The 25,882-nt window shown below is 33.1% G+C and overlaps 1 protein-coding gene across 2 annotated transcripts; it reads left to right on the top strand.

Moving 5' to 3' along the window:
- Nucleotides 1-461: 461 nt before the first annotated feature.
- On the top strand, nt 462-25,882 carry LOC106710066 (ATP-binding cassette sub-family G member 1). 2 transcript variants are annotated; one of them, XM_045678820.1, is made up of 13 exons: nt 462-607; nt 2,331-2,458; nt 8,993-9,110; nt 16,616-16,805; nt 17,113-17,437; nt 17,998-18,139; nt 19,413-19,624; nt 21,447-21,607; nt 22,002-22,170; nt 22,460-22,560; nt 23,443-23,598; nt 24,092-24,277; nt 25,038-25,882. In XM_045678820.1, exons 1-13 carry the CDS (start codon nt 576-578, stop codon nt 25,194-25,196), a joined length of 2,079 nt encoding a protein of 692 aa, XP_045534776.1. In that variant the 5' UTR covers nt 462-575; the 3' UTR covers nt 25,197-25,882. The 2 variants fall into 2 exon arrangements, with proteins under 2 accessions (XP_045534776.1, XP_045534775.1); XM_045678819.1 differs by lacking the exon at nt 462-607 and having other exon boundaries at nt 2,118-2,458.

Below are 25,882 nucleotides of genomic sequence, written 5' to 3'. Positions count from 1 at the left end.
AGTATAGCCATTCAAAGGGGGAACGCTAACAGTATCTTCAGAACCTTGCTTAAAGTGACTCCTTTTGATTTTTTATATTAGATTAAATATAATACATAAAAACTAAAATATATCATTAAAAGGTGTCCCTTTTAATGTTATAATTTTTTTTTTATATTTTTTAAGGTTTTTAGTTTTAGGTTCCAGAATGATTTATATTTGTTATTTCCTGATATATGTTCTTATATGTTAACTATATTTTATCAACTTAGTCATTATTAGTTGTTTTTCGCGATACTGTGGAGAAAATGAACAAGTTTGCTCCAAATCTGTTTGAAATAAAGATGATTTCAGAAAATAAAACTGGCAATTCCTGTGTATGTCTATGCACCCCGTGGACACAGTTATCCGTATATGCTCTTTGAGCCATCCGTAATGTTGCAAAATTTGTCATTTTGACATTTATATTTGACAAAAAAAAAACTAATTGATTGGACATAAACATTGTTTCTTTTTACAATTTATTATCACAATTCGTTGTAATATTGATTTACCTTTAGTTTCTTTGTTACACTTATGGTTCTACAGCATTTGCCATGGACAACGTGTATATTTTAAACAATTTAAGGTAAACTGTGTTCAATTAAATAAGTACGTCGTTCATTGCAGACATCTCGTTTGACCTCTTTGTAAGATAAATAAGATTTCCCTTATCGCTTTCTGGGTCCCGGGCCATTTATTCGCATTTAAAACATATTTTCTATCGTATCATGTCAGCTACTTTGATGATTTTATCTTTTTTTAATTATAGAAGTCTGTATGTGAATTAGAAAGTGTTACAGTCCTCCCCACTTCTTAGTATGAATTACAATGTAATGTTATTATAATTAGGAACAACTATTCCATCACTTATTACCTAACTGATGTAGGGTAGTGTTTTTGTGGATATATAGGTTTTAAGTATATAATTTGTATGTATGTAAATTTTTTCTGACTAGCCTAAATGACTGAACCAATTTTGATGAGTGTGTCGTTTGATTGGTATTTTTCCAGGAGTGTCATATGGTAAAATTAATTAGATTTATTATTTTATTTTATTATTGTTCTTTAAATTATACTTTTTTTTTCTTACTTAATTTGCTATATTTTAATAGTTGATCATATTTAGCTTACACACATAGCTTATAAGAAGTTAAGTTCAAACAAAACTAGTTTGTCATGTTATGTGATTTGTAGTTTAGATGTCTTAATTTTTGAATTTTACACTTTTGTTTATTTAGAAATATATTTTTGTAAAATTGTTAATAAAAAATCCACTTAAAAAGACATTGATAACAAAACTGTATAGTTGTACAATAGATCTCAGCTGAACACAATAATACATTTCATTATTATAAATTTCAATATTGGTTATAAAATTGAGAAGTCAAAGGTTAGCATGAAGAGGCAAGAAGAGTATGCAAATATGATTTAGGCTTAGGAAGAGATGGATGGATTGCAAGAAAGATGGCATTATCAAAAAGCGGGTGACAATGGAGATAAGGGCATACAGATATATTTGCAGGACTGAAACAATGCACCAACCCTACGTAAGTGGGACGAGATTGAGGAGATGAAAATTTATCAGTTAATACGATTGAATGTCATTAGTTTTTTTTTCTGTTAAAACAGGTTTTGACTATGTTAATAGTATAACAAGCGGAAGACTTCTTCCAATGTTAACTCTCAAATAACAATAACGTTAAAATACATTATAACTCAACACTGCACCTTCATCAAATATTTTTATAATATTTTTTAAAAATAAAGAAAAAAAATTATTTCATGTTTATCTTTAAATTGAGGTGGATTTTTCTTACTTGGTTTTATGCTAATTTACGGCCCAAAAGGTATCAAATAATTTTGTTTTGGTTCGCCGACTTTAATTTTGTTATTTAAATTTTTTACATCAATCAATTAACTTGTTCTTGGCATTTAAAAAGTTCCAAAAAAAAAATATTGAACCAAAAAAACATATCGCAGTTCTAAAACATGGTTTCCAGTTATGTTACTTGAACAAATGACAGGACTGGCTCAAAGTTCAACAACAAATTGACAACGAGTCGCTTCTTCGCGACTTCAGGTTATACAGAACAAGAGCTGCGCGCGCGCACCACTTCGTGCGCATGTCGATCAGTCAGTGCGCGAATGTGCGTTGAATCGGTCGTGTTTCGCGCTGCAATCATAACTCCTTTGTGACGTTGGGGCATGCTCGTTTAGTTTGTCGCCCATTGTGTAAATCCAATCATGAAAGTGGACAAAGATAGCAGCCTTGCGGGGCCAGTGGATACTAAACCCATTCTCTCCAACAGGAAGGGGAGCCTCAAGGTGACCATTACACCAGCGCAACACAAGACCTTAACGCACTTGCCGAAACGACCACCAGTGGACTTGGCTTTCACAGACCTTATGTACAGGGTGCATGAAGGAAGAAAAAGCAGTAAGTTTCAAGAATTATTATCTTTTTTAATCTAAGTTGTTGTTTATTGTCTCTGTAGTTACTAATCTTTAATTGTTAAAGATTCTTAACGATGTCTTAATTATTTTGCTGTTAAATGTGATATTTAATGACCTCAATTCTAGTTACATCGGAATGATTGTGTTGTTTTTTTTTTTCGATAAAATGTATGTTAATTAATGTATTAGTGAATAGTAATCAACTTTACTTGTACATTTATTTAGTCTGTAAAGGCGTTTTCAATATAAGTATTTGGCTAAGATAGTTCAGTAATATAAGAGTTGGTGGTTCAATCAGTAGGTCACAGGTTCGTTATCAACAGTTGGTACAAATTATTTTACATTTATGAGATACTTTTGTACATGAAACTTTGGGCAATGTTTTATGCATGTACAAGTCCCAATTCTGATAATCAAAAACTCGTATAGAATTTTCTTTTTTTTTTAAATGGGGGATTTTTCGGGAATGTTGTCGATTGATTGGCTTACAATTAAATCTAGTGTAAATAAGATGTTATTTTAATTTTTAGATTTATGCTCAACTAGTTGTCACCCGCGACTCCATCCGCGCAGGATTAAAAAAAGTAAAGCCTATAATGTTGATCATCGAGATCCGTTTAGCCGTTCTGGAGATACCTTCAAACAAACATCCATCCATCTAAACATTCGAATTTATAATATTAGTAAGATAAGATTAGTAAGAAGTAAGATTTATGTTTTACGTAAATTCATATGTCCATGTATCCATTCCCTTTTAGTCAAACTGACGTCTATAGAATTATATTATTTTGTATTTAATCCGTTTGTCGCTAAGCCGATAACTGATAAAAGATAAACAGATAAAAACAATCTGATTATCACTGTTTCTATTGTTATTTAGTAATCAAAATTTATATTCTAAATGTGTCATTCTGCTCTACAGAAAAATTGTCATACATCCATAGATCAATATGTTTTTTTGCAAGTGTTTCCGCAGTGGAAACCGACCTTTACCTTTCAAAGTATTTTTTTTGTTATTTGTAAAGAACTTAAATAACTTCCATTACGTCGCTTCGTGTGTGTGGAATATTTTATATAAAACTTTTTTTACCAAAGTTGAATAACATTTTTGTTTCTGTATTAGATGTGGAAACTCGGGAATTCTGTTATAGTCCTTACTGTGTACTATAAGTGTAATGTTTGTTTGAATGTTTTTACATAACTACAATTAGTTAAGATTGTTTCCAACGAAAAAAATTATTAATATAAAAACCAGTTAACTTCCATGCTTCTATTTCTTCTATGGAATAAATGATGAGAAATAATTTATTCATTATAGTCATGACGTGTTATGGAGCTAAACATCCTTGGCGGAACTGTCAAGGCAGTATTTATTTTATCTGTGCTCACCAGTTTATCTGTGGTTTTACCTCGAACATGCGTGTATCACTGTTTTTGATTGACCGTAACTGGACGTAATTATCAGCCATTTGGTGAATTAAATGCAAATAAGTCAATCTTCTAGATAGATAAAAAAACCAATTATATAAATTCAAATGAGAAGACAAAAAAAAAGTTTAAATTTCAGATAAATGTATTGTAATTTTACATTAGAACACATAGAGTTAAAATCAAACACATCTTTTGTTTCTTTTTAAGTAAATAAGTGATTATGTAAAAAATTATCTTTTAAAGGCAAATTATAATTATAAGTTACTAGCTGTCGCCCGCGACTCCGTCCGTGCGCAGTTAAAAAAAAATGAAAAATAGATGTTGGCCGATTCTCAGACCTACTGAATATGCTCACAAAATTTCATGAGAATCGGTCAAGCCGTTTCGGAGGAGTACGGGAACGAAAACTGTGACACGAGAATTTTATATATTAGATTATTTCTGTTATAATTATAATGTTTAAAATAATAACTTCTTATTACTAGCAAAAACGCTTAGGACTTTGTGGTGAAGTATTTGCTCCGCCCTTTGCTCTTCAGTTAATTGGCCGTAGCTCTAATAACAAGACACGGCCGAGTGCAATTGCATGCTAACTGCAATCTTTCGCAATTACATTGCAAAACGTTTTGTCAATCTTTTAACTGTATTCTGTATTTATTAATTATTACATGCTGTTCTAATTATAAGTCGTCTTAGTTGATTTCCGCCTAATTGAATGCCTTTTTTTTATAAGTATTGAACAGTAGAGCTTGCGATATCAATATCTGTTTTCGAATAAGTCTTGTCGAAATACCACGATCTTACGAAAGGCAGGCAAGGTGATAGAAGGCCAGTTTTATCCCACCTGATTTCACGGCGAAGGAAATGAATAAGAACATTTTAGTAAGCTAATTATGTCAAGATAATCTTAGTAACTCTTAGGTTAAAAAGGTATAACGTAACTAAATGATAACTTTACATTTCTCTACTTCTAAATATTCATTAAAATTTATTGATAATCATTAAAATATTGTATCCTTCGAAATCTTATTACCTACGTAAAATCGAATATCTTCTTACCTACGTAAAATCGATATTTTTGGATCTTTATCAGTTGATGAATATATGAGTGTCATTTATCTTGGTACATGTGTTCACCGCAAATATTTATTGATTACGAAAGGATGTTGACCGCTTATCGCTAAGTTTTTTGCAATACACCTGTAATTCCGTACACACAAGTTGGTCTCAAAGTGTAATAGCGTTTAGGACAATATTTCACAGCCTTTTTCTTACTCGATTCGAAACGAGGAATTTGTTTGATTTATATATTTATTCGATAATTTCGTAATGTTTGAACACATCTTATTGGAATTTGGTACAGACATAGGTTACTATCATAGGCCACCTACTAATATTTTTTTATTTTCCACGCGGACAAATTCGTTATAAAAGCAAATAAGATAAAATTGTACAAAAAGGTACTTAAACGTCTTACGTACGATTACGTCGATAATTGTTGCGATAAAATTACTAAGTTTAAAAAAAATTAGTGTAGACAGTATTATTTTACTTTATGTTAAAAATCAATTGATAAAATGATTATTTTTTTTTTAAATAAATTAAAATAATATAATTAAAATTTCTCTAATCTTTCCTTCTTATTTCTTCTTCAAAGATATTGTTACTTCGTCACTAAAATAATCATATCTAGAATTCCTTTATTTCAGTTGAATTACTTTCTTTCTTGGTCATGCCTGAGATAACAGTTACCGTTTCTTATCATCTGATAAATTTAATTAACAATGACGACACATTTTCACCTTGAAATTAATCAACTTGAATTTAATTAGTATATGAACTAAATTGACATTCCATATGGAAGCTTTTTCGAAACTAATCCTCAGCACAGGAGAATAACCTGTATGGAAATATATTGTGATTTCTGTTCTTATCATATTTTATGATGTGTTTTATACATGTGTTTTGTCAAAACTCGCGGTATACTGATGAGAATAAAGTCTATGGCAACGCATCTTCAAGTGCGGATGTCTATGGGCAGGGGACGCTTTGCTATTTCGGCGAATTCAGGTGGCCGCTTGCTCGTTTGCCACCTTGGAATAAAAAAAAAATGTCAGAAAACTAGTATTCTAGTTGATGTATAAATATTCAAACAAACATCCATCCATCCATCTAAACATTCGCATTTATAATATTAGTTAGATGTGAATTATTGAAAGTTATCAGTGCAATTATCGGGTAGAGCTTACGAGGCGGAACATACTCTTAGATAAAGTAAGGTCGCGACCGGCCTTAATCAACATTGCTAGCGGATGACGGCTGATGAAATGCAAATCGATCCTTGAAGACGGATTACTTCGACAAATCGTTAAATTATTCAAACTTTATTACTTTTTTTATTATCCTTAATTTTAACTACCTCTTGACCACGATTCTACTTGTTGCTGATATCGAAAGATGGTACGCGCTAGCTTATTAAAATGCCTATCTACGCTATAGCTGTTGCTTCTGTTTTATTTATTATTATTTATTTATTTTGGAAAATTTACACTTACACAGTTATACTTTCAAATATTACATGCCCCGCAAAACTGCTTACGCAGTTTGACTGCAGGTCACTCGCTTTACATTACTTAGATGGTTACAATGAATTTAACAAGTGTTTTCTTAATAATTGTTTAAATTTACCAAGTTTTTTTCCTATCTTTTATTAATAATATCCTATCGATAAACGTTGATTGCTGTAATAATAATTTTTCCTCTATAATTATTATTCAAAGACATAAATACTAATTTAAGATTAAGTACAGTTATTAAGTCGTTAAGTGGTTATTAGGGGACCCCTCAGGGTAAATTTGTTTTGATAAATCTACACTGAGCAACTGTTTAAGTAATCGTTAAATTACTTCGATTCGTATGATAACTTCTTCGTAACTTCCGTATGTATGACGTTAAAGTGGTTAAAGGTATTTATATAACCTTTAACCGTTTTTGTGGTTAAACCTTTATATAAAGTTAATGTCAAGAGGAAAAATTTAAAGGAAACACGTACACTTTGTTACCTAGTACGGTATGTTATTGAGACGATTTGAGGAAATGGATGCAATTAAACAACGAAAATATGAAATAGTTCATGGTCTTTGGCTCTTTATTTCATTGCTTTGGTTCAAGGCTTTTATCACTGAAATTTTTTTAAAGACAAAGTGATGTTAATTGTTTGATACAAGTGGTTAGTGTTTAGGCAGTGTACCTTCACATTTAGTTTCAACTTATTTAAATTTTTATAGGCATGCTTTACTTGACTTAGATCTCATGTTATTTTGCTTCAACACTTAAAGATAACTAAAGTCTTAATAGTGTAAATGCGAAGTTCATCTCTATTCCGTATTATGTATTTGGTTTCCATTGTTTACACAGATTCCGTCGCTTCCTATCTTATCGTCTCTGTCGTCACAACAGCTGAAGGCAAGGACGGCTGCGTAATTATTCGTGTGAATATAGTATTGTTTTATCATTTTCCTCTGTCCTAATTAGCCGTTTATTGGATTCTGTAAATATCTGTGATCGATTTAGTGTTTTGTAGCTATAGCTATTGGGACAGTTTGTATGTTTTTTAATTCTTTTTTCTTTATACGTTACCTATTTACTTAAAATTGTGAAAAAGTTGTAAATAATAACTCAACACGTACAAGTTGTAACAATTTAAATGTACATATATTTTTTTGAATTTCCACTGCACATAACACTTTTATTAAAATACTAGCTTTTACCCGCGACTCCGTCCGCGCGGAATAAAAAAAAATAGAAAACGGGGTAAAAATTATCCTATGTCCGTTTCCTGGTTCTAAGCTACCTGCCCACCAATTTTCAGTCAAATCGATTCAGTCGTTCTTGAGTTATAAATGGTGTAACTAACACAACTTTCTTTTATATATATAGATGGTTGTCTCCGTTTTTTCAATAAGGGTATAAGAGATGACAAATATATTTTTACACAAGTTCGTCAATGAGAACTCATGTTTTATGCGTTAGGAACATTAGAGCAACTCACTGTGTACATTATCGTTGTTGCACGCACAACGGGAAGTGGAATTTGACCTATGAACCAACTCACACGATATCACAAACCTCTGTGTTTTTACATTTTGATTCATTGCCATATTAACAATGCCCTATCTAATACATCTATTGTTTTAAATTAAGTATGGTTTACTTTAATGTGTGTAAATAGGGTTTTTTCAGAGGAAGCGTAGCAAATTGGTTGAAAAAATTATATTATTTTACGTTTCAAATGACTGGTACAAAAATTTAAATACGACTTTTTTATATATATTTAGGCCTTATCAAGTTATTGGTCAACGTATGATATACTGTACCTATTTAAATTTTAAATCCGTATGGCTTTTAATTTTTTTAGGTTTACTTGGTAGAGTACTTTTTTACAAGGACGGGTTGTATTTTTGTCGATTCAATCCAAACGAAATAAATTTTGATGTCACGTATTATATCTATACTTCTTTTCTCTGGTGTCGTTTGGTGTAAAATGCTTAAGTTGTTTAACAAACAATTCCAAAATATCTTGTGACGAACGACATAGTTTCCCAATGTCGTGTAGCGGAATACATTATAATGTTATGATGCATAATAACTAGTGGGTTTTCCCGCGGGAATATTCTACGCATTGTACAGAAATATGAATGCACAACATTTTAATATTATGCACATATAAAAATAAGTTAATACAAGTTATTGTCAACCTTATTTATAAGATGCGACAGACGATAAGAGATTGTATTTATATTTGAGAACCATTTGATATTTGTTTTCTTTTGGTTCAGAAGTGTTCTTAGGTGCTTGAGAACTTGGACTTATATGCGCAATTCATTAACGCAATGTACTACTGACAAACAGGGTAGTAAGACCATGACCTTTTAAGTTGAGTATTTACATATGAGCAACTTGATAAAGTTGCTAAATGACTGTAGTTTTATACGTAGAGAAAAATGTCTATGTTTTTCAAAGAGTTTGAAATATCACTATATTTTTGGAAGGAATGAAGCATCAAAAATGTTTTTATTGTCTACAGATGAGAAAATAATTCTGAAGTCCGTGTCGGGTCGGCTGCGGTCCGGCGAGCTGACGGCCATCATGGGTCCGTCCGGCGCCGGCAAGTCCACGCTACTCAACATTCTCACTGGATACAAGTTAGTATATATTCTTTATATTTATGAATGCCTGGTACTTAGTGTTCAGCGAGCGAAGTTATCGTACTTATATTATAAATGCGAATGTTTAGATGGATGTTTTTTTGAAGGTATCTCCGGGACTTCTCAATGCATTTTGGTGAAATTAGGCACAAATGTTTAACATAGTCTGGAAGAACTCATAGGCTACTTATAACGTTTTTTTAAATCCGCGCTGACGGAAAACACTTTAAACTTTAAACCATACCGTGGAATTTTACTGTATAATTCATAACTTTGATGTTAAATAACATTTAACATCGCCTAATACTTACTATTATTATCAAAGTCTTAGAAAATTTGATTAAACTTTATTTTACACTAGCTGTCGTCCGCGACTCCGTCTGCGCGAAATTAAAAAAAAACGTAATAAGTAACCTATGTGTTTTTCCAGACTATGTTCTATATTCATGCCAAATTTCATCCAGATCCGTTGAGCCGTTCTGGAGATACGTTCAAACATCCATCCAATTTAGCATTTATAATATTAATAAGATTTTATTAAAAAAACATGTATGATTTATTTATATCATAAAAATAATTATTATTATGCTGTGGTTTTTGCTCATCAGCTTAATTTCCGGTTCACTCATAAAAATACCTACATAAAACATTTTATATTTCATGGAATTTTTTACGCTTGCAACATTGGATCAGTGTCTATAAAACCACAACAAAGTTTTTAATTTCATGTATTTCGTAATTGTTTTACGTACTTCTCTTTGAGCCGAGTAAATTTTGATAAAATAAAAAATTGACTATTCCTTATTGAATAAAAACAACCGCGAAAAACTTTACGTACCTGTCAATAATTTCTCCAATCACCTTTTCTAAAACTTCACTGAAAATGGATAGAGTTAGTAATTCGCATTTCAAATATTGTATTATTAGAAATTCAAACCTCTCACGCTCTTGCTTTGACTAACGTATTTTTAAACTTTCTCTTAACGTAGAGATGAGGCCGTCATAAAGTCGGTTGTTTTGTCATTTTTTTGCGATGATTACTCACAGTTACCACTTGTAAGGCTGTATGGTACACTAGCTGTCTCACACGACTCTGTCCGCGCGCAATAAAAAAACGTAATTAGTAGCCTATGTGTTCTTCCAGACTCTATTCTACGTCTATGCCAAATTTCATCGAGATCTATGGAGCCGTTCTGGAGATATCTTCAAACAAACATCCATCTAAACATTCGCATTTATAATATTAGTATAATTATGTGTTCAGATTTATTTTTATAGAAGGAATTGGTAACAATTCTAAAATAGTAAATTGAATTTCATTGTGACCTTCAAAACTACGTATAAAGTTTTTTTCTATGGTTAAAATATAAACGATTTAAATCTACGTTTTTCATACCATGTATATATTGAATTAATTGATGGACAATTAAATTGATTATTGTGTTATGTAATAAAGTTGATTTATGTGAATACTAGCTTTTACCCGCGACTCCGTCCGCGCGGAATAAAAAATAGAAAACGGGGTAAAAATTATTATATGTCCGTTTCGTGATTCTAAGCTACTTGCAAACCAATTTTCAGTCAAATCGATTCAGCCGTTCTTGAGTTATAAATAGTGTAACTAACACGACTTTCTTTTATATATATATATATATAGATATGTGTAATTACCTTATGTTGTGTCATATTATTGACATCGTTCTACGTAGCTCGTTCTACTTTCCGTGAACCTCAATATGGTTTGTCTAGTTTCTCGATAATTCTAAACGCCATATTTGCATGTTTTGTGTGACATGAAATTTGAAACTGATTCGTATATTCGCTTGATGATGATAATCAGTTTATTCAATTATGACCTTATTTATTGCAAACAAAGCTATTTATTTTTGATATTGCAAATAGAAGTTACTTTGTACATTTTTTTTTAAATTTTGTGTTTATCTGTATGGAAATATATGGCTTTATTGTTATTATTATTGAGCTATTAATAATTTGAATTCAATACCTAAAATTGATTCTAAATTTGCTTTTATAATTGTCTAGCAAGATTTTTTTATAGAGATTTAAGAGGAATGGGCGAGTTTTATTTACTTACTAGCTGTCGTCCGCGACTCCGTCCGCGCGGAATTAATAAAAACATCATAAGTAGGCTACGTGTTCTTCCAAACTATGTTCTACATCTGTGTCAAATTTCATCAAGTTCTGTTGAGCCGTTCCGGAGATACCTTCTAACAAACATCCATTCATTAATCTAAACTTTCGCATTTATAATAATAGTAAGATTAGGCAAATTTTAAACGTTAGGAAAGCTGCAAAAGATAGATCCAACAAAATATACCAAACCATTGAAAAAAAAAATTCAGTGGGAAAAACCCAGTAAACATAACACTAACATAACTATAATGTTGTGATATTTCATGGTTTAAAATTATATGTGAAATATTTCAAGAGGCTATTGTTTGCAAGCAGTTTCCTTTACACAGCTCGTGAACCGACAGAGCGAGGAATTTGCAAACAATGGATTCCTCTGTCCTGTGTTACGTTAAATAATTGCGTATACATCGACCATATGAAATTAAAAACGTTATAAGACGTATGAATTCAACGTATTTGATATAAATATTTGCTGAATTAGGAAAACAGAATACGTATAGGTATGTATGTAGTTAGAAAATCCAGTGCTTACTTCTATAGCAGTGATGTAATATATTTTTTACGTTAGTAATGTTTTATGTCCATAGAGTAAATGATAATTACTAGAATAACATTTGTTGGAAGGAAATAAATTTGATAAGATGTGCATTTATTATGAAAAATGTTTTTGACTTGATAATCTGACATTTCTAAAAACTCACAAAATACTGTCGTTACTTTCGTTCTCTTTGAAATAGACAAAGATAATTATGTTTTTGTATAGGTGTTTCTTATCCACGGTATCAATTAAATACTTCTAAATAATCTACTGCAAGCTATGGATCGAAATTTTATTTACTTTAAGAGCTACGTACGTGCGCTTTTACACGCCGCGTTAAAATTTCATGTTGGCAGCTCTCGAGTGACGTACGTTTTAAAATCGCTCTTGTTCCGTTCGTCCAACGCTGACACTGCAATACGGCGCGATAAAAAAGCGTCACGTTTGAAAAGCGCTACTGTATGAACATTTATGTTGCAATGCATTAGTTCTATTTGAACGTTTAATTAACGCGCTATAAAAAGCGACTGTGCGTATGAGGACTAAGGACTAGGTTTTTTTGTCTATATTTGGTACTTTAAAATGTATGGTGTCAATAAATATAACTTGGTTAGACTGTAAAGCAATCATAGGTCGGAATGCGTCAAAGGCGCTACGATCTCGTGACCTACTATGTCTTCTGATAAGGCTAGGATCCGGTTGGATAGCACGTTATTTCTCACTACCTAACTGTCTAGTCAATGTAAACATATTATGAAATATTGTAGTCAGTTTAGCAGTCCTATTAAAGTTATCTAAATACTGGAAAATATGACTATCTACTAATATTAAAAATGCCGAAGTATGTGATAACGTAACCTCAAAGACAGCGAACAGATCTAATTGAATATAGTAACAGACATAGATTACAGCATGGAATTGTCTACTCTATTTTTTTTTAGTTCCATACGGATGAAGTCGCGGGCGATAGCTAGTATTGGTAAAATTAAACAAGAAATCGGAATACGATGAAGTGCTGTAATTCTTTTATATTTGTAATGCGTGTATTTTGATTGGGTTGCTAAAATTATGTATCTCGGAGAACGAGTTTTGTGTGTTAAGATCCTCAGTGTCAGGTGAATGTCCTATTTATTTCATTATGATACAAAAGGAAAATTTTATTTGGAATCGAAAACTACTGCCTTTATTTAGCTTTAATGACTTCGATTTTACACTAATTTTGATTGTAATTCGATTGCAAATGATAAAGTCTTGCATTGCAAAATCTGATGCTAAAGATCAAAGCTTACTTTAGCAGATAGTAGTTCTAGAGCATCGTTTCATACAGGAAAGACCTCTTTAATCCAGTACAATTTGCTCACACGTACCAGCGCGTGCGCAGATCGCTTACGTTCCGAGTTTATAGTCGCAGATTTGCATACAGCACTTGCGAAACCGCACGTCGACATCTTAGTAACTACTTCGCAACACGACTTGTGTATGTAACCTCAAATGAGCTTTTGTTTTGGTAAACTAGCTGTCGCCTGCGACTTCATTCGCGAAATTAACACTCAGCTAGTAACCGATGATATGACACAAAAATCTATCTATGTTCCTTTCATACAGATTCTTACTACCGTCGTGGAGTTGCATATTAACAAATATCTATACATCAGTTAGAAAAATAAGGAGTACTATAAAGTGTAGTGAAATTATACTCCTACTCGAATATATGAGGCTTAATCGAATAACTAAAGCGACCTAAGCTGTTGTGAACTTTTGAATAATGGCATTCCAAGCAAGTACGTCCAAAGTGTACATTTAGTCTTACTATGGGTTTTCACTGTCGCAACACTTGTATAAAACATATTGTCATCACGCATTCCTTACAGTAAAACGGAGACAAAAGTTTATTTAAATAAATATCCTAACAAAGAATCCTGGTTTACTAGTGCTTCAATCGGCTTCATTATTACGTCCATCACTTTCTAATGTGTGCAAATAAATTGGTTAGCGAGGGTTTTTATATTTCTGGTTAGGCTATACACAAATAAATATGCTCTGTACTGACGTCAATCCCAGGGTATGAATACATTACAAATTTCCACTTGCTGCAATACCGTACACTTACATAGATGTTCGTGGTTTACGGGTAGGTACTACTTTCATATACATAATGAGAATGTCTGGGTACTTTGTACGTATGTAGTGCTTGTAGTGGTTTGTTATAAACCTCTGCTTTGACGTATATCGTATGTATGTCGATGACTAATAAATAAATAACAAAGACCATTGTCTGAGAAAGTTTTTTCTTTATATAATGTCCATCTTTGTTTCATTTCTCTGAATAGGTTATGAACTATGATAGACAATATTGTAAGTTCCCTAAGGTGTTTTGTGCAGTTGACTGAAGAAGTTTCTTAACTTCAAATAATTTGGCATGACATACTAGATTTTGATTTATTTGATTAGTGTTGTACCTTACTCGCGCCTTTCTTCTTTTGCCTTTCGCTAGTTATTTGTGGTTACGTGCCTTAAAAGGGCCATTAAAAATGTCAATTTTTAATAGCGTTATCTTTACAATAAAATACTAGGGCCACTTGTCTAGTATACTAGAGCAGGTGATGGTGGAAATTCGTCATTGGTATACTGCCAAGCTAAAATTGCTTGTATTTTTTTTTCTTGATTTACTTTTAATGACGATGAATCAAAAATATTACCATAAATATATTAATTAGGCAACCCGGTAGTCTGACGTAGCTGTCGAACTGGTTTAAATCATGTTCGGGCAATAATGCCAAGGAAGTACATATTTAAATATGAAGTAATATTATTTTTCTGAATTATTCCTTCGTTTATTTTTGTGATATAAATTTATTCTATTATGAGGTTTTGTCGGAAGTAAAATTTAAACTTTAATCTTGAAATAATTGTAATATTAAAGTCTGTAAAAAATAATATTATTGTATAGTGTCCCTAGATTGTCCAAAAAGCTGGTCTGATTTTGTTGAAACTTAGGTATGTTCTGAGGACACAGGGCAAGGTTTGTAATCTAAAAAAAGTTTTTCCTTTTTTAAATGAGATTTTTGCTTGCACTGCGATTTCATTTGCAATTCTAATTATACCTTTGAGGTTATTTTAAAGTTGGTTATTTATAAATTACTAACTCTTGGTCGTACATCCGCGCAGAATTAAAAAACTTAGTAAGAAGCCTATGTGTTCTTCCAGACTATGTTCTACATTTGTGCCAAATTTAAGCAAGATTAAGTCGTTTTGGCGATGCGTAGTAACAAACATCGATACTAACTTTTGCATCTAAGTACGATATAAGTATAATTTTTTGGAATTTTAGACTATTTTTCTAATGTCCAAAGTCATAAATGCAATTGGAAAATAAAGTTTACAATTTTTTTTTTATTTTTTTACATATTCATGAGAAAAATTAAACGGACTTGAGTTTACGTGTATCGTTTATTTCCTTGCTAGTATTGAAAGACTTATATTATTTCCATATATGAGCAGAATATTAAGGTTACCGGTCCATTGCTATGTTACCTGTTCCGCGACCTTGGGGAAAAATTATAAACATTAACATATACAAAGAAACTAATTTGCCAACATATGAGTAATGCGAGCAATATAATCGTTATTCAGTTTTACTGAATTGATATTATTATTGCTTTAGTTTTATTTTAATATTTTCGAATACATAATTGAGCGTTATTTATATGGTGATCTTACTTCTTATTAATATTATAAATGCGAATGTTTGGATAGATGGATGGATGTTTGTTTGAAGGTATCTCAAGAACGGCTCAACGAATCTCGATGAAATTTGACATAGATGTAGATCATAGTCTGGGAGAACACATTGGCTACTTATTAACTCCGCGCGACTATGACTCCGTCGGCGCGCAATTAAAAAAAGAAAAAGTCTAGATAATATAATAATGTAATAATTATATATGATAATATAATATAATAATGACTTTAATTTGAGGTATATTATAATTACTATGTTATAATTTGTAGGATATATACTCGTATGTAAGAATATATTTCACTTGTTCACTATCGCTTGCTGACATAGTTAGGTACCCTATTTCTACCACAACATTGATAGTAACTATGTCAGTTTCCTTCGTCTTGTCGGATTGTATCGTAATTTTATGTAACTAAAAAAAATAACAAATAGCTTTCCACGTGGCTGGATACAGTAACAACGTAATGCTGAAATTAATTGAATAATATGTAGTACCGAATACAAACGTCATTTTATTGTTAGCTTGGTGTTACACGAGGGAAAAACTTGTGCTAAAATATTTTTGTCATCTATATAATTTTTAATTTTAATGTGAGGGAAGACCATATGTTTTTAAAGTTAAATTGTTACGAAATATACGGTAAAAAATAGTGGAAGCTAAGAATAACCATGTAAATTCTCTTTAACGAATGTAGTTTGCCTCGCCATTTTGTTGGGATGTATTTCGTTGGATATGATTTTCTCTACACCTTCGCTGGACATTTCCGTCTACTCATTTGGATCAAAAAATTAATAGCTTGCCTTGTAAAATTTTTTGTTTTTTTTCTTTGATAATTGGTAAATTTGACCTCAAGACTACCTGATTAAATGACCTTTTGGTTGGGATAATGGTAGCATAATTTATAATTTAATGATACCAACTACTTCATTATAATGTGCTTACAACTTGTAAAAAAAAAACTATGATTTTTTTTGGCTATATTAAGAGTCAAAAAACAAGGTGGAATTCCTGATTTGACCCGAAATTAAACAGTTGTAGCCTTCATGATTGTTATTTTTTTGTACCAGGACATCAGGAATGGAGGGCAGTATCACGGTGAACGGCATGGAGCGCAATCTGTCCAGCTTCCGTAAGCTTTCTTGCTACATTATGCAGGACAACCAGCTACACGGCAACCTGACTGTGGAGGAGGCAATGTCGGTGGCAACAGCGCTCAAGTTGCCTAGTGCCACCACCAGGACTGATAAAGATGAAGTGGTGAGTACTACCAGGATTTCAGAAAATGTGATGTTATATTAAGTAACATTAATTTGTTATTTGCTTGTATGTTTCTCTCATTAAATATATAACGCGGATTGGTTAAAATAGCAGGAAAATGTTGAATATAGAGGTATCAATTTGTATCAACTTAGATTTTTGTATAAGTCATCGATACTTTAGAATTCTTTAAATGTCGTTGACTTTTGCAGTTGGAACAATACTACTTGACATGATGTTAAATAAAAATGGCTCTCAATTGAATTTCAAAATATGTCCAATACTGAAGTATATTTTCGTTGTTTAGATCCGAGAAATCCTGGAGACACTCGGTCTTTCCGAGCACCACAAAACGATGACGTCAAATCTTTCCGGAGGTCAGAAGAAGCGTCTATCCATAGCTTTGGAGTTAGTCAACAATCCTCCTATCATGTTCTTCGACGAACCCACTTCAGGGTTGGATAGTTCTTCTTGTTTCCAGTGTATCTCGTTACTGAAGACATTAGCGAGAGGGGGGCGGACTATTATTTGCACTATTCACCAGCCCTCGGCTCGTCTGTTTGAGATGTTTGATCATCTTTACACGCTAGCTGATGGACAATGCGTCTATCAGGGCAGCACTGGGAGACTGGGTGAGTTTAAAAGAAAAGTTTAAGTTTTAGTAAGCAGTTTCAGTGGCAGTATTCAATAACGTCTGAGCGTCGGTGACTCAGGGGTAGCACTTGACTTGCAATCTGCATATCCTGGGTTCGAATCCCGCCATGTACCAATGTGTTTTTCGATTTACATATGTACATTTATCCGACGTTCTTACGGTGAAGGAAAACATCGTGATGCTGCACATATCTGAGAAGAAATTAAAAGATATGTGTGAAGTCAACCCGCACTTGGCCAGTGTTGACTATGGCCTAGTCACCCCTTTTTTTTTTTTTTTTTTTTTTTTTTTTTAAAGTCAGGAAAGGCCTAGTCACCCCTAACCTAGGGTAGGCTCTGAGCCTCTCAGTGGGGACGTATAGTGAGCTGATGATGATTCAATAACTATTTATCTTTAAGCTCCATTTTACTTAACATATTATTTCTTGTCATAGTGTGGTTTGTATGTCGTAAGTTATAATAAGTAATAACTTAGTAATTGTTGATTTTCATATGTATATTTGGTGTTTTTCTGCTACATTGTTGTTGTGGTATATAGTGGAATGGCTGGGCAGCCTGGGGCTACAGTGTCCATCGTACCACAACCCGGCGTCGTTCATCATCGAGGTGTCATGTGGAGAGTACGGAGACAACACTGGAAAGTTGGTGCGCGCTATTGACAATGGAAAACATGACATCAGGTCAGTATACGACAGTTAGGAGAAGACGCTGATGTAGCGTTGGCTTATGTTGCCATTATAGAAGACAGCCGTGAAGTGGAAAAAATTCCGCGTTTCGCCTGATGAATTTGGTACCGAAAGCTTAATTTTAGTCCTCTTTCCCTTCCCAACCTTTTCTTATAAGGAAAAGATGGGAAGGGGAAGTGTATTTTTCGGATTGGGCGATGCATAGGAATGGGAAATATTCTCATTTTGTGCGTCCCTTCCTCCGTCGATTAGAGGTAGGCAACACATCTGCAATTGCGTATGTCTATGGGCAGCGGTTGCTTCTTCACTAGGCGCATTCATGTGTCCGCTCTCTCGTTTGCCACTTTAAGATACAAAAATTATAGTGTGGAGTCACTTTGAGAGTTCTTTTTCTCCTGGGAAGTTAAGTGAACTTGACAATTTTGAATTTTGAGTATTAAAGAATTGAATTTGAAATTAAGATGAGTTACAAATGTTTTTTTTTTAAGTTAATATTTCCATAACCTTGACAAAGGAACTAAAAATCTAATTGAGTATTGTTAGAATTAATTAATTTAAAATTATTGTTTTAATAATTAATGTTATTAAATTAAATTATAGCTAATTAGTTTGAAATACTTCATAGTTTTGTTTTTTTGTTTTTATTATGATGATAAATTATTTTTCACGTGAATTATTTCGGCCAATATTTTTAACCTTAAACGAGAATACATTTATATGACAGAAATTTTAAGTAATACTATTTTAAACTAACAATTGACCGCGACTTTGTCCGCGCAGAATTAAAAAAAATTGTATTAATATACATAGCCTTTTTTTTATTTTATTTTTTACATTGGGAAATGTGTTAAGCATACCGCCCGCCCTTCGGGGGGGCGGGCGGTTAAGTGAGGCTCCCCCGGCGCCAATAGGGGCGCCGGGTATACTCACCAAAACCCAATGGTGTTCCACCTTCTCCGCTTGTGATGGGGCCGTGGGAACGCAATAGCACACCACCACGGCCCCGTCAGCGGATTGCCCGCCACCTGGAGATGCGGCGGGCCCTGCTTCCGCGACGACGCCTTCAGCAGAAGGCGCCGTCGGCCTTCGCCGAGGACTCCCCGGAACACGTGGGGAGTCCTACAGCACGGGACCCTTGCGAAGCAGGCGGCGAACCCCGCCGCCCGCGGGTCCCTCTTAATATACATAGCCTATGTCAACCGGGATAAAGTAGCTTCCAACAGTGAAAGAATCTTTTGATACCTATAGAAGAAATCTTTTCATCTAGAAACGGCATGCCCTTCCCTGATGCCAAGTTACCCGACTTCAATAACAAGAAAGACATGGAGTCGTCACTCAAGTCAGCCGGACAGTGGAATAAGAACGACCTCTCCCAAGTCCAGGAGAAGTTCAGTGATGACCACAAGGAGGTGAACGGCACCAACAACCTACAGAATGGATTACTACAATACGCTGCTAACGAGATCGCTAAGGGGAAAGGTGAGGATTTATTATTTAAATTTATTAATGATATCCCCCCTAATGTAAGGTTCGCTCGAGTGGCACCCTCAGTGGGCATATGAGGTGATGTCGATGATATTGCCCGACTTATAGGAGGGTAATAATACTTTAAGGAAAATTTGAATCGAATACATTTTTTTCATATTCGGCGTTTATTCTGCGTAAATCAAGAAATCTCTTACATATTTGTGATAAATTTGGCCTTTGATATTAACTTTGTGTTTTAAAAATATATGTACTAGAAAACAAAAAAAAATAATAATAAAAAACAATGTATTTTTAACGGTAATTATTCTGTGTCACGTGAAGAAAGAAAATTATTTTTTATTTTGACAATACATTGTTTAAAATATCTCTACCTACATAAATCTTAACAAATATTGAAATATTAACAAAATCCTTTTATGTTAATTTTGTGGAATAAATAAAAAGGGTCAGAGCAAAGACCCGAGAGGTCAATGTTCTCGGTGCCGCTAAATAAAAATTTAAATTGGTAGGTACCTTTTCTTTTATTATGAACCAAAATGTATCTTATTGTTTGCGTGCTATAGTTTAAAATCGCTTGGCGTCTACATTAAAATTTTTAAAATAGCTTTTAATAAAAAATAGAAAACATTTCTATTAATAGATATTTAAATATTTGCTTTTAAAAAAAATAATTTCTTTTATATTAGCTATTGCCCGCGAATTCGTACGCTTGGAATTAAAAAAAAATATATTTTAATCTATGTTACTCAGTGATAATGTAACTTTCTGATAGAAAAAGAATGTTTGAAATTTGTCCAGTAGTTTTACAGTTTAATCGTTACATACAAAAGAAATCTTTCCTCTTTTTAATATTAATATAGATGGTGTCTTAACAGACTAACGACCGAATACTTTAGAAACAAGTTTTGAAAATAATTAAAAAAAATTATAAACACCTAGTTGACGGAGGGTAATCTTGGCGGATATTCTAAATGTCCCAATATGAACTCCTGTAACCTGCTAACGACTTATAATACGAGTATGTTCAACTTTGTGGTGATATTTGATTCTAATTATTGATTCTGAATTGGTATACAATTATTTAAAATTAGTCGGTATTCCTTTTTAATTACTTTATTCTTTTAGACCGGTGGCCTAAATTAACTGCTTAATAATAATAACTGCTTTATTGTAACACTCATATATACAATTATGTGGGAGCCTTGATTCCTGAACTAGGGGCAAAGCCCTGTGTTTCAGGAGACAATCCCTTCCCCCTTCCCCCAATCATTAAAATTGATTTTACATTTAGTGACAAAAGAAAAAAAACAATCATTTATGATTTTCAAAAAAAAAAAGAAATAACTAACTTCCTTTTTTTTCTTTTTTACGATTCGTTTTTTTTTTGCATACGGGTTTAAGATTTGGTGGGTATTTGCGTATGCGCGTGTGTTTTGAGTGTGTGTGTTGTGTATGTTTGTGTATGTGTGTGGGAATGTTTGTGTGTGAATGTATCTCTATGAATATGTCAGATGTGCGTATAACAATAGATAAATTAGCAACTAAATTTTTTCTATGATACATTGAGTTAACTTTCGACACAAGAAAGTGCCATCGCTCATCTATCTTATATATATAAAAGAAAGTCGTGTTAGTTACACTATTTATAACTCAAGAACGGCTGAATCGATTTGACTGAAAATTGGTGGGCAGGTAGCTTAGAACCAGGAAACGGACATAGGATAATTTTTACCCCGTTTCATTTTTTTTTTACTTAGCGCGGACGGAGTCGCGGTTAAAAGCTAGTCTCGTAATAATTAACAATCTATTTCAGCTGGTGAACCAATCGTAGTTCAAATGGATGCTGAGAAACCAGATAATGTTGAGGAAGCTTTGCTAGGTGATGTGGCTTCTCCTCGTCGGTACGCCACCTCAGAATGGACACAGTTCTGGGTCGTGTTGAAGAGGACTTTATTATTCAGCAGGAGGGATTGGGTGAGTTGTATGAATTGGAATTAAAGATAAATCTACTGGTTAAAATAACTAAAGGAACCTGAAAGTGATAGGTAAAAAACTAACAAATTAAATAAAATTCACCTGAATTCGTAAAAAATAGCAAAGTTATCGTTGCCCATAGACATCCACACTTACAGACCTTTAATTGACAGAGGCGGGGACATACAGAAAGACACTATTAAATCCCTTCTCCGTCAAATCCCCATCTAATTTCAATCCTTTTACATGAGAAAAGGATAGGAAGAGTAAGAGGATACGAGGAATATCTTCTACTTGATGTATGTCTTTTGTATGGTCGTGGTTTGACTATTTTTATAATAATTTATTTATCACAGATCATATATAACTATAACTGAGTTTATTGTGTGCGCAGACGCTGATGTATCTGCGTTTATTTGCGCACATTCTTGTGGGATTTCTGATCGGCGCTTTGTACTACGACATCGGTGATGACGGCTCCAAAGTGCTCTCCAACCTCGGCTTCCTCTTCTTCAATATGCTCTTCCTCATGTACACTTCTATGACCATCACCATTCTCAGTTGTGAGTATTACAAAAGAACTTGTTTTTATTATTTTTAAACAGTGGATGTCTTGCTTTATATTTTTTTGAAGTCTTTTGTGCATAATATTGATTTATTTTTTCTTTAAAACTTTAAATTAAATATAATTTCAATTGTATATATTGTATATATATATATATATATATATATATAATTAGATTTTGTATTAAAAAAAGATATATATATATAGAAGAAATGTGATTTTGTTTGTTTGTATATGTTTTAAAATGTCTTACTTTTTTTTTTAACTAATTGTATGATTGTTTCCAGTTCCATTAGAAATGCCAGTACTCGTGAAGGAACATTTCAATCGCTGGTATTCACTTCGCTCCTACTATCTCGCTATCACCGTCTCAGATATACCATTCCAGGTAAATATTTATTTATTCTATAACTAGTTGTCACCCGCGACTTTGTCCGTGCGGAATTTAAAATTAACTTTATGAGTAGTCTATGTGTTCTTCTAGACATTCTAAATCTGTGTCAAATTTCATCAAGATTCATTTGATTTCATCAATCAAATGTCTTTTCAGAGATACTTCCAAATGTAGCATTTAGCTCCCATGTCTAACGTACACACATACACACATCTACACGCACGCATGCACGCATGCACGCATGCACGCACGCACGCACGCAGAGAGAGGTACGAACATATCAACCCTCCCATTGAATAATCCTGTAATCCACTCTTACCGGGTTCTTGCTTTTCCGTCAAATTCGGCATCTAAAGGTCCTATTACACGTTGTGATTTTTTTTATATTTTTCTTAATGTTAATTACGGAGATAAAAAGTCATTATTGAAACAGATTTCTTTTTTTTATTTCCGGTATTATAATTTTTCCTTCATAGCACAGAATACGCCCGGAATATATGAATGAAAATTAAATGCAATGTAGCTATAAAAATTAGCTATGTTTTGGTATCTAAAAGATTCTTGTACAATAATTATTAAAGAAATACGGTTTTTTGCTTCTCCTGAAAATTTTTATTTTTCCTATTACGGGGTTATTCGGTGGGGGTGTCGATATGTACTCACATATACATTCAACGTACATACACATTACTTGTTTCATTATATTTTGTTTTTGTATAATCCATACATTGTACAAAGTTAAGTTACAATCATAATGTTGTTGTATGGAAGAGCGGAACTCTACAGGATACCTAAATAGAATTCCCAACACTTATTTAACTTTGTACAATGTTTTATTAAGTCAAATAAATAATTTTTATTTTAATCTGTGTTTAGGCAATATTCTGCGTGATCTACGTAGTGATAGTGTACCTGCTGACGTCACAGCCGCTGGAGTGGTCGCGCTTCGCTCTCTTCCTCGGCTCCTGTCTCCTCATCTCCTTTGTAGCGCAGAGTGTCGGCCTCGTTGTTGGTGCTGCCATGAACGTTCAGGTATTATAAAAAAAAAACACTTTATTTACTAATAAGGATAGCAATGGATGCTCTCTGCAAAAGAAAATTATTTTTTGTTGATAAAACAATGAACAATTTTTATGATATAGCTTGAAAATTGCATTATATTTTCGTCTTCTTGTCCTTTTGATACAATTTTTTAAAAAGCATAGGTAACATTTATAGGTGAACTAGCTGTTGCCTGCGACTCTTTCCGTGCAAAATTAAAAAACATAGTAAAAGATCTATGTGATCTTCTAGGCTATTTTCTACATCTATGCTAAATTTTATCAAAATTAGTTGAGCCGTTCTGGAGATACCTTCAAACATCCATCCATCTAAACATTCACATTTATAATATTAGTAAGATTAAATAATCCATACATTAAAAAACTTAATAAATTCAAATATCAATTTCTAGATTAAAGCGCCATCTTTTACTTGTATTTGTTTATATAACTGGCTAATATTTTATACTTTTGCTTGTTTTCAGAATGGTGTATTCCTCGCGCCAGTGATGTCAGTCCCATTCCTGTTGTTCAGTGGATTTTTCGTATCATTCAACGCCATTCCAGTGTACTTGCGCTGGATCACATATCTCTCTTACATAAGATACGGCTTCGAGGGAACCGCACTCGCTACATACTCCTTCAATCGTACCAAGCTGCAGTGTCACCAGGTAACACGGTGTACACTGTCACACACGACACGACAACATACACCACGACACGTCACGACTAGTTAAACCACGACACGTCACGACAAGATAAACCACGACACGTCACGACTACATAAACCACGACACGTTACGACTACATAAACCACGACACGTTACGACTACATAAACCACGACACGTCACGACTACATAAACCACGACACGTTACGACTACATAAACCACGACACGTCACGACTACATAAACCACGACACGTTACGACTACATAAACCACGACACGTTACGACTACATAAACCACGACACGTCACGACTACATAAACCACGACACGTTACGACTACATAAACCACGACACGTCACGACTACATAAACCACGACACGTTACGACTACATAAACCACGACACGTTACGACTACATAAACCACGACACGTCACGACTACATAAACCACGACACGTTACGACTACATAAACCACGACAAGATAAACTTTAAGATTTTGGGGGTCGACGAGATCTAAAGATCGACCCCTTATTAATAATAGGGCTTGCTTACTTAAAGTATTGCTAATTCTAGCTCTGTCTTCTAATGACCTAAGTCAGAATGAATAATAATAATTGATCTTAAAAGTATGTAATTTGGCCATGGGGGGTCTATAACAGTTCATTTTGGGAAATGGGGTCACTTGTCCAAAATGTTTTGGGGATACCTGATGTTAGACATTATAAAATATGTCACATAGTAATATTTATTTGTTTTTTTTCCAGACGTACTGTCATTTCAAAGATCCAAACACAACTCTGGAAGAACTGGACATGCTGGATGCGGACATTACCCTGGATATTGCAGCATTGTGTCTCATCTTTGTCATCCTTCGTGTCTCCGCCTTCTTATTCCTGCGTTGGAAACTCAGATCCACGAGATAAGTCATTTTAAACCTTATCTCATTGTATTTAGAGTATAAATTATTATAAACTTAAATTCCTTTGAAATGTAAGCATTAATTTGAAGGTTAGAATAGCGATATAGTTATAGGACAGGCTATAAGATGTGGTATTTTGTGCCTATTTGATTTCCGCCATGGTAACTTCAATTAGCAATTTAATTTTGGAACTAAGTTAAAACCTGTCCAGATTTATAGAGATCAGTGGAGTGTTTCAATTTATATATTTAGTTGTATGTTATAACCGCAGTTATTGTGATAGTGGTATAAAATCGAATATAAGACATATTTAAGATTAAAAATGTTATATAATTTTTTTATCAACCAAATAAAAGAATCAAATACGTCACAGATTGACAAGCAACTGTGAAAATTTCATCCGCCATTTTTTGTATAAGAGAAATAATATAAAATGAGTGTTATACAGTAAAAACCGTATACAACATCCGTTAATACATCGGTTAATACGACTGAATGTTGGTCATGTTGTTAAGGTCGGTTTTCACTGTAACATATTTTTCGGTAGTACTTCATCCTTATGAGGTAAATTGGACAAATTGTATTTTAATTAATTTAGTGTAAATCATATACGTATGTTGTTTTTTAGGTGATTGGTAACATAAATATATAATATATCTATATTTGAGAGACTGCTCTGTGATATATGTC

Source organism: Papilio machaon, chromosome 7, assembly GCF_912999745.1.
Source record: "Papilio machaon chromosome 7, ilPapMach1.1, whole genome shotgun sequence".
NCBI classification, from domain to species: Eukaryota; Metazoa; Arthropoda; class Insecta; order Lepidoptera; family Papilionidae; genus Papilio; species Papilio machaon.
The sequence above is the reverse complement of the archived record's forward strand: the minus strand, read 5'-3'. Positions and strand labels throughout refer to the sequence as shown.

Bases quoted from the DNA above. Each gene is read 5' to 3' on its own strand.
- LOC106710066 (XM_045678819.1), top strand. From the start codon at position 2,266: ATGAAAGTGGACAAAGATAGCAGCCTTGCGGGGCCAGTGGATACTAAA. The intron at 2,459-8,992 runs GTAAGTTTCAAG...TATTGTCTACAG, and splicing joins GCATGAAGGAAGAAAAAGCA to ATGAGAAAATAATTCTGAAG. The intron at 22,171-22,459 runs GTGAGTATTACA...GATTGTTTCCAG, and splicing joins GACCATCACCATTCTCAGTT to TTCCATTAGAAATGCCAGTA.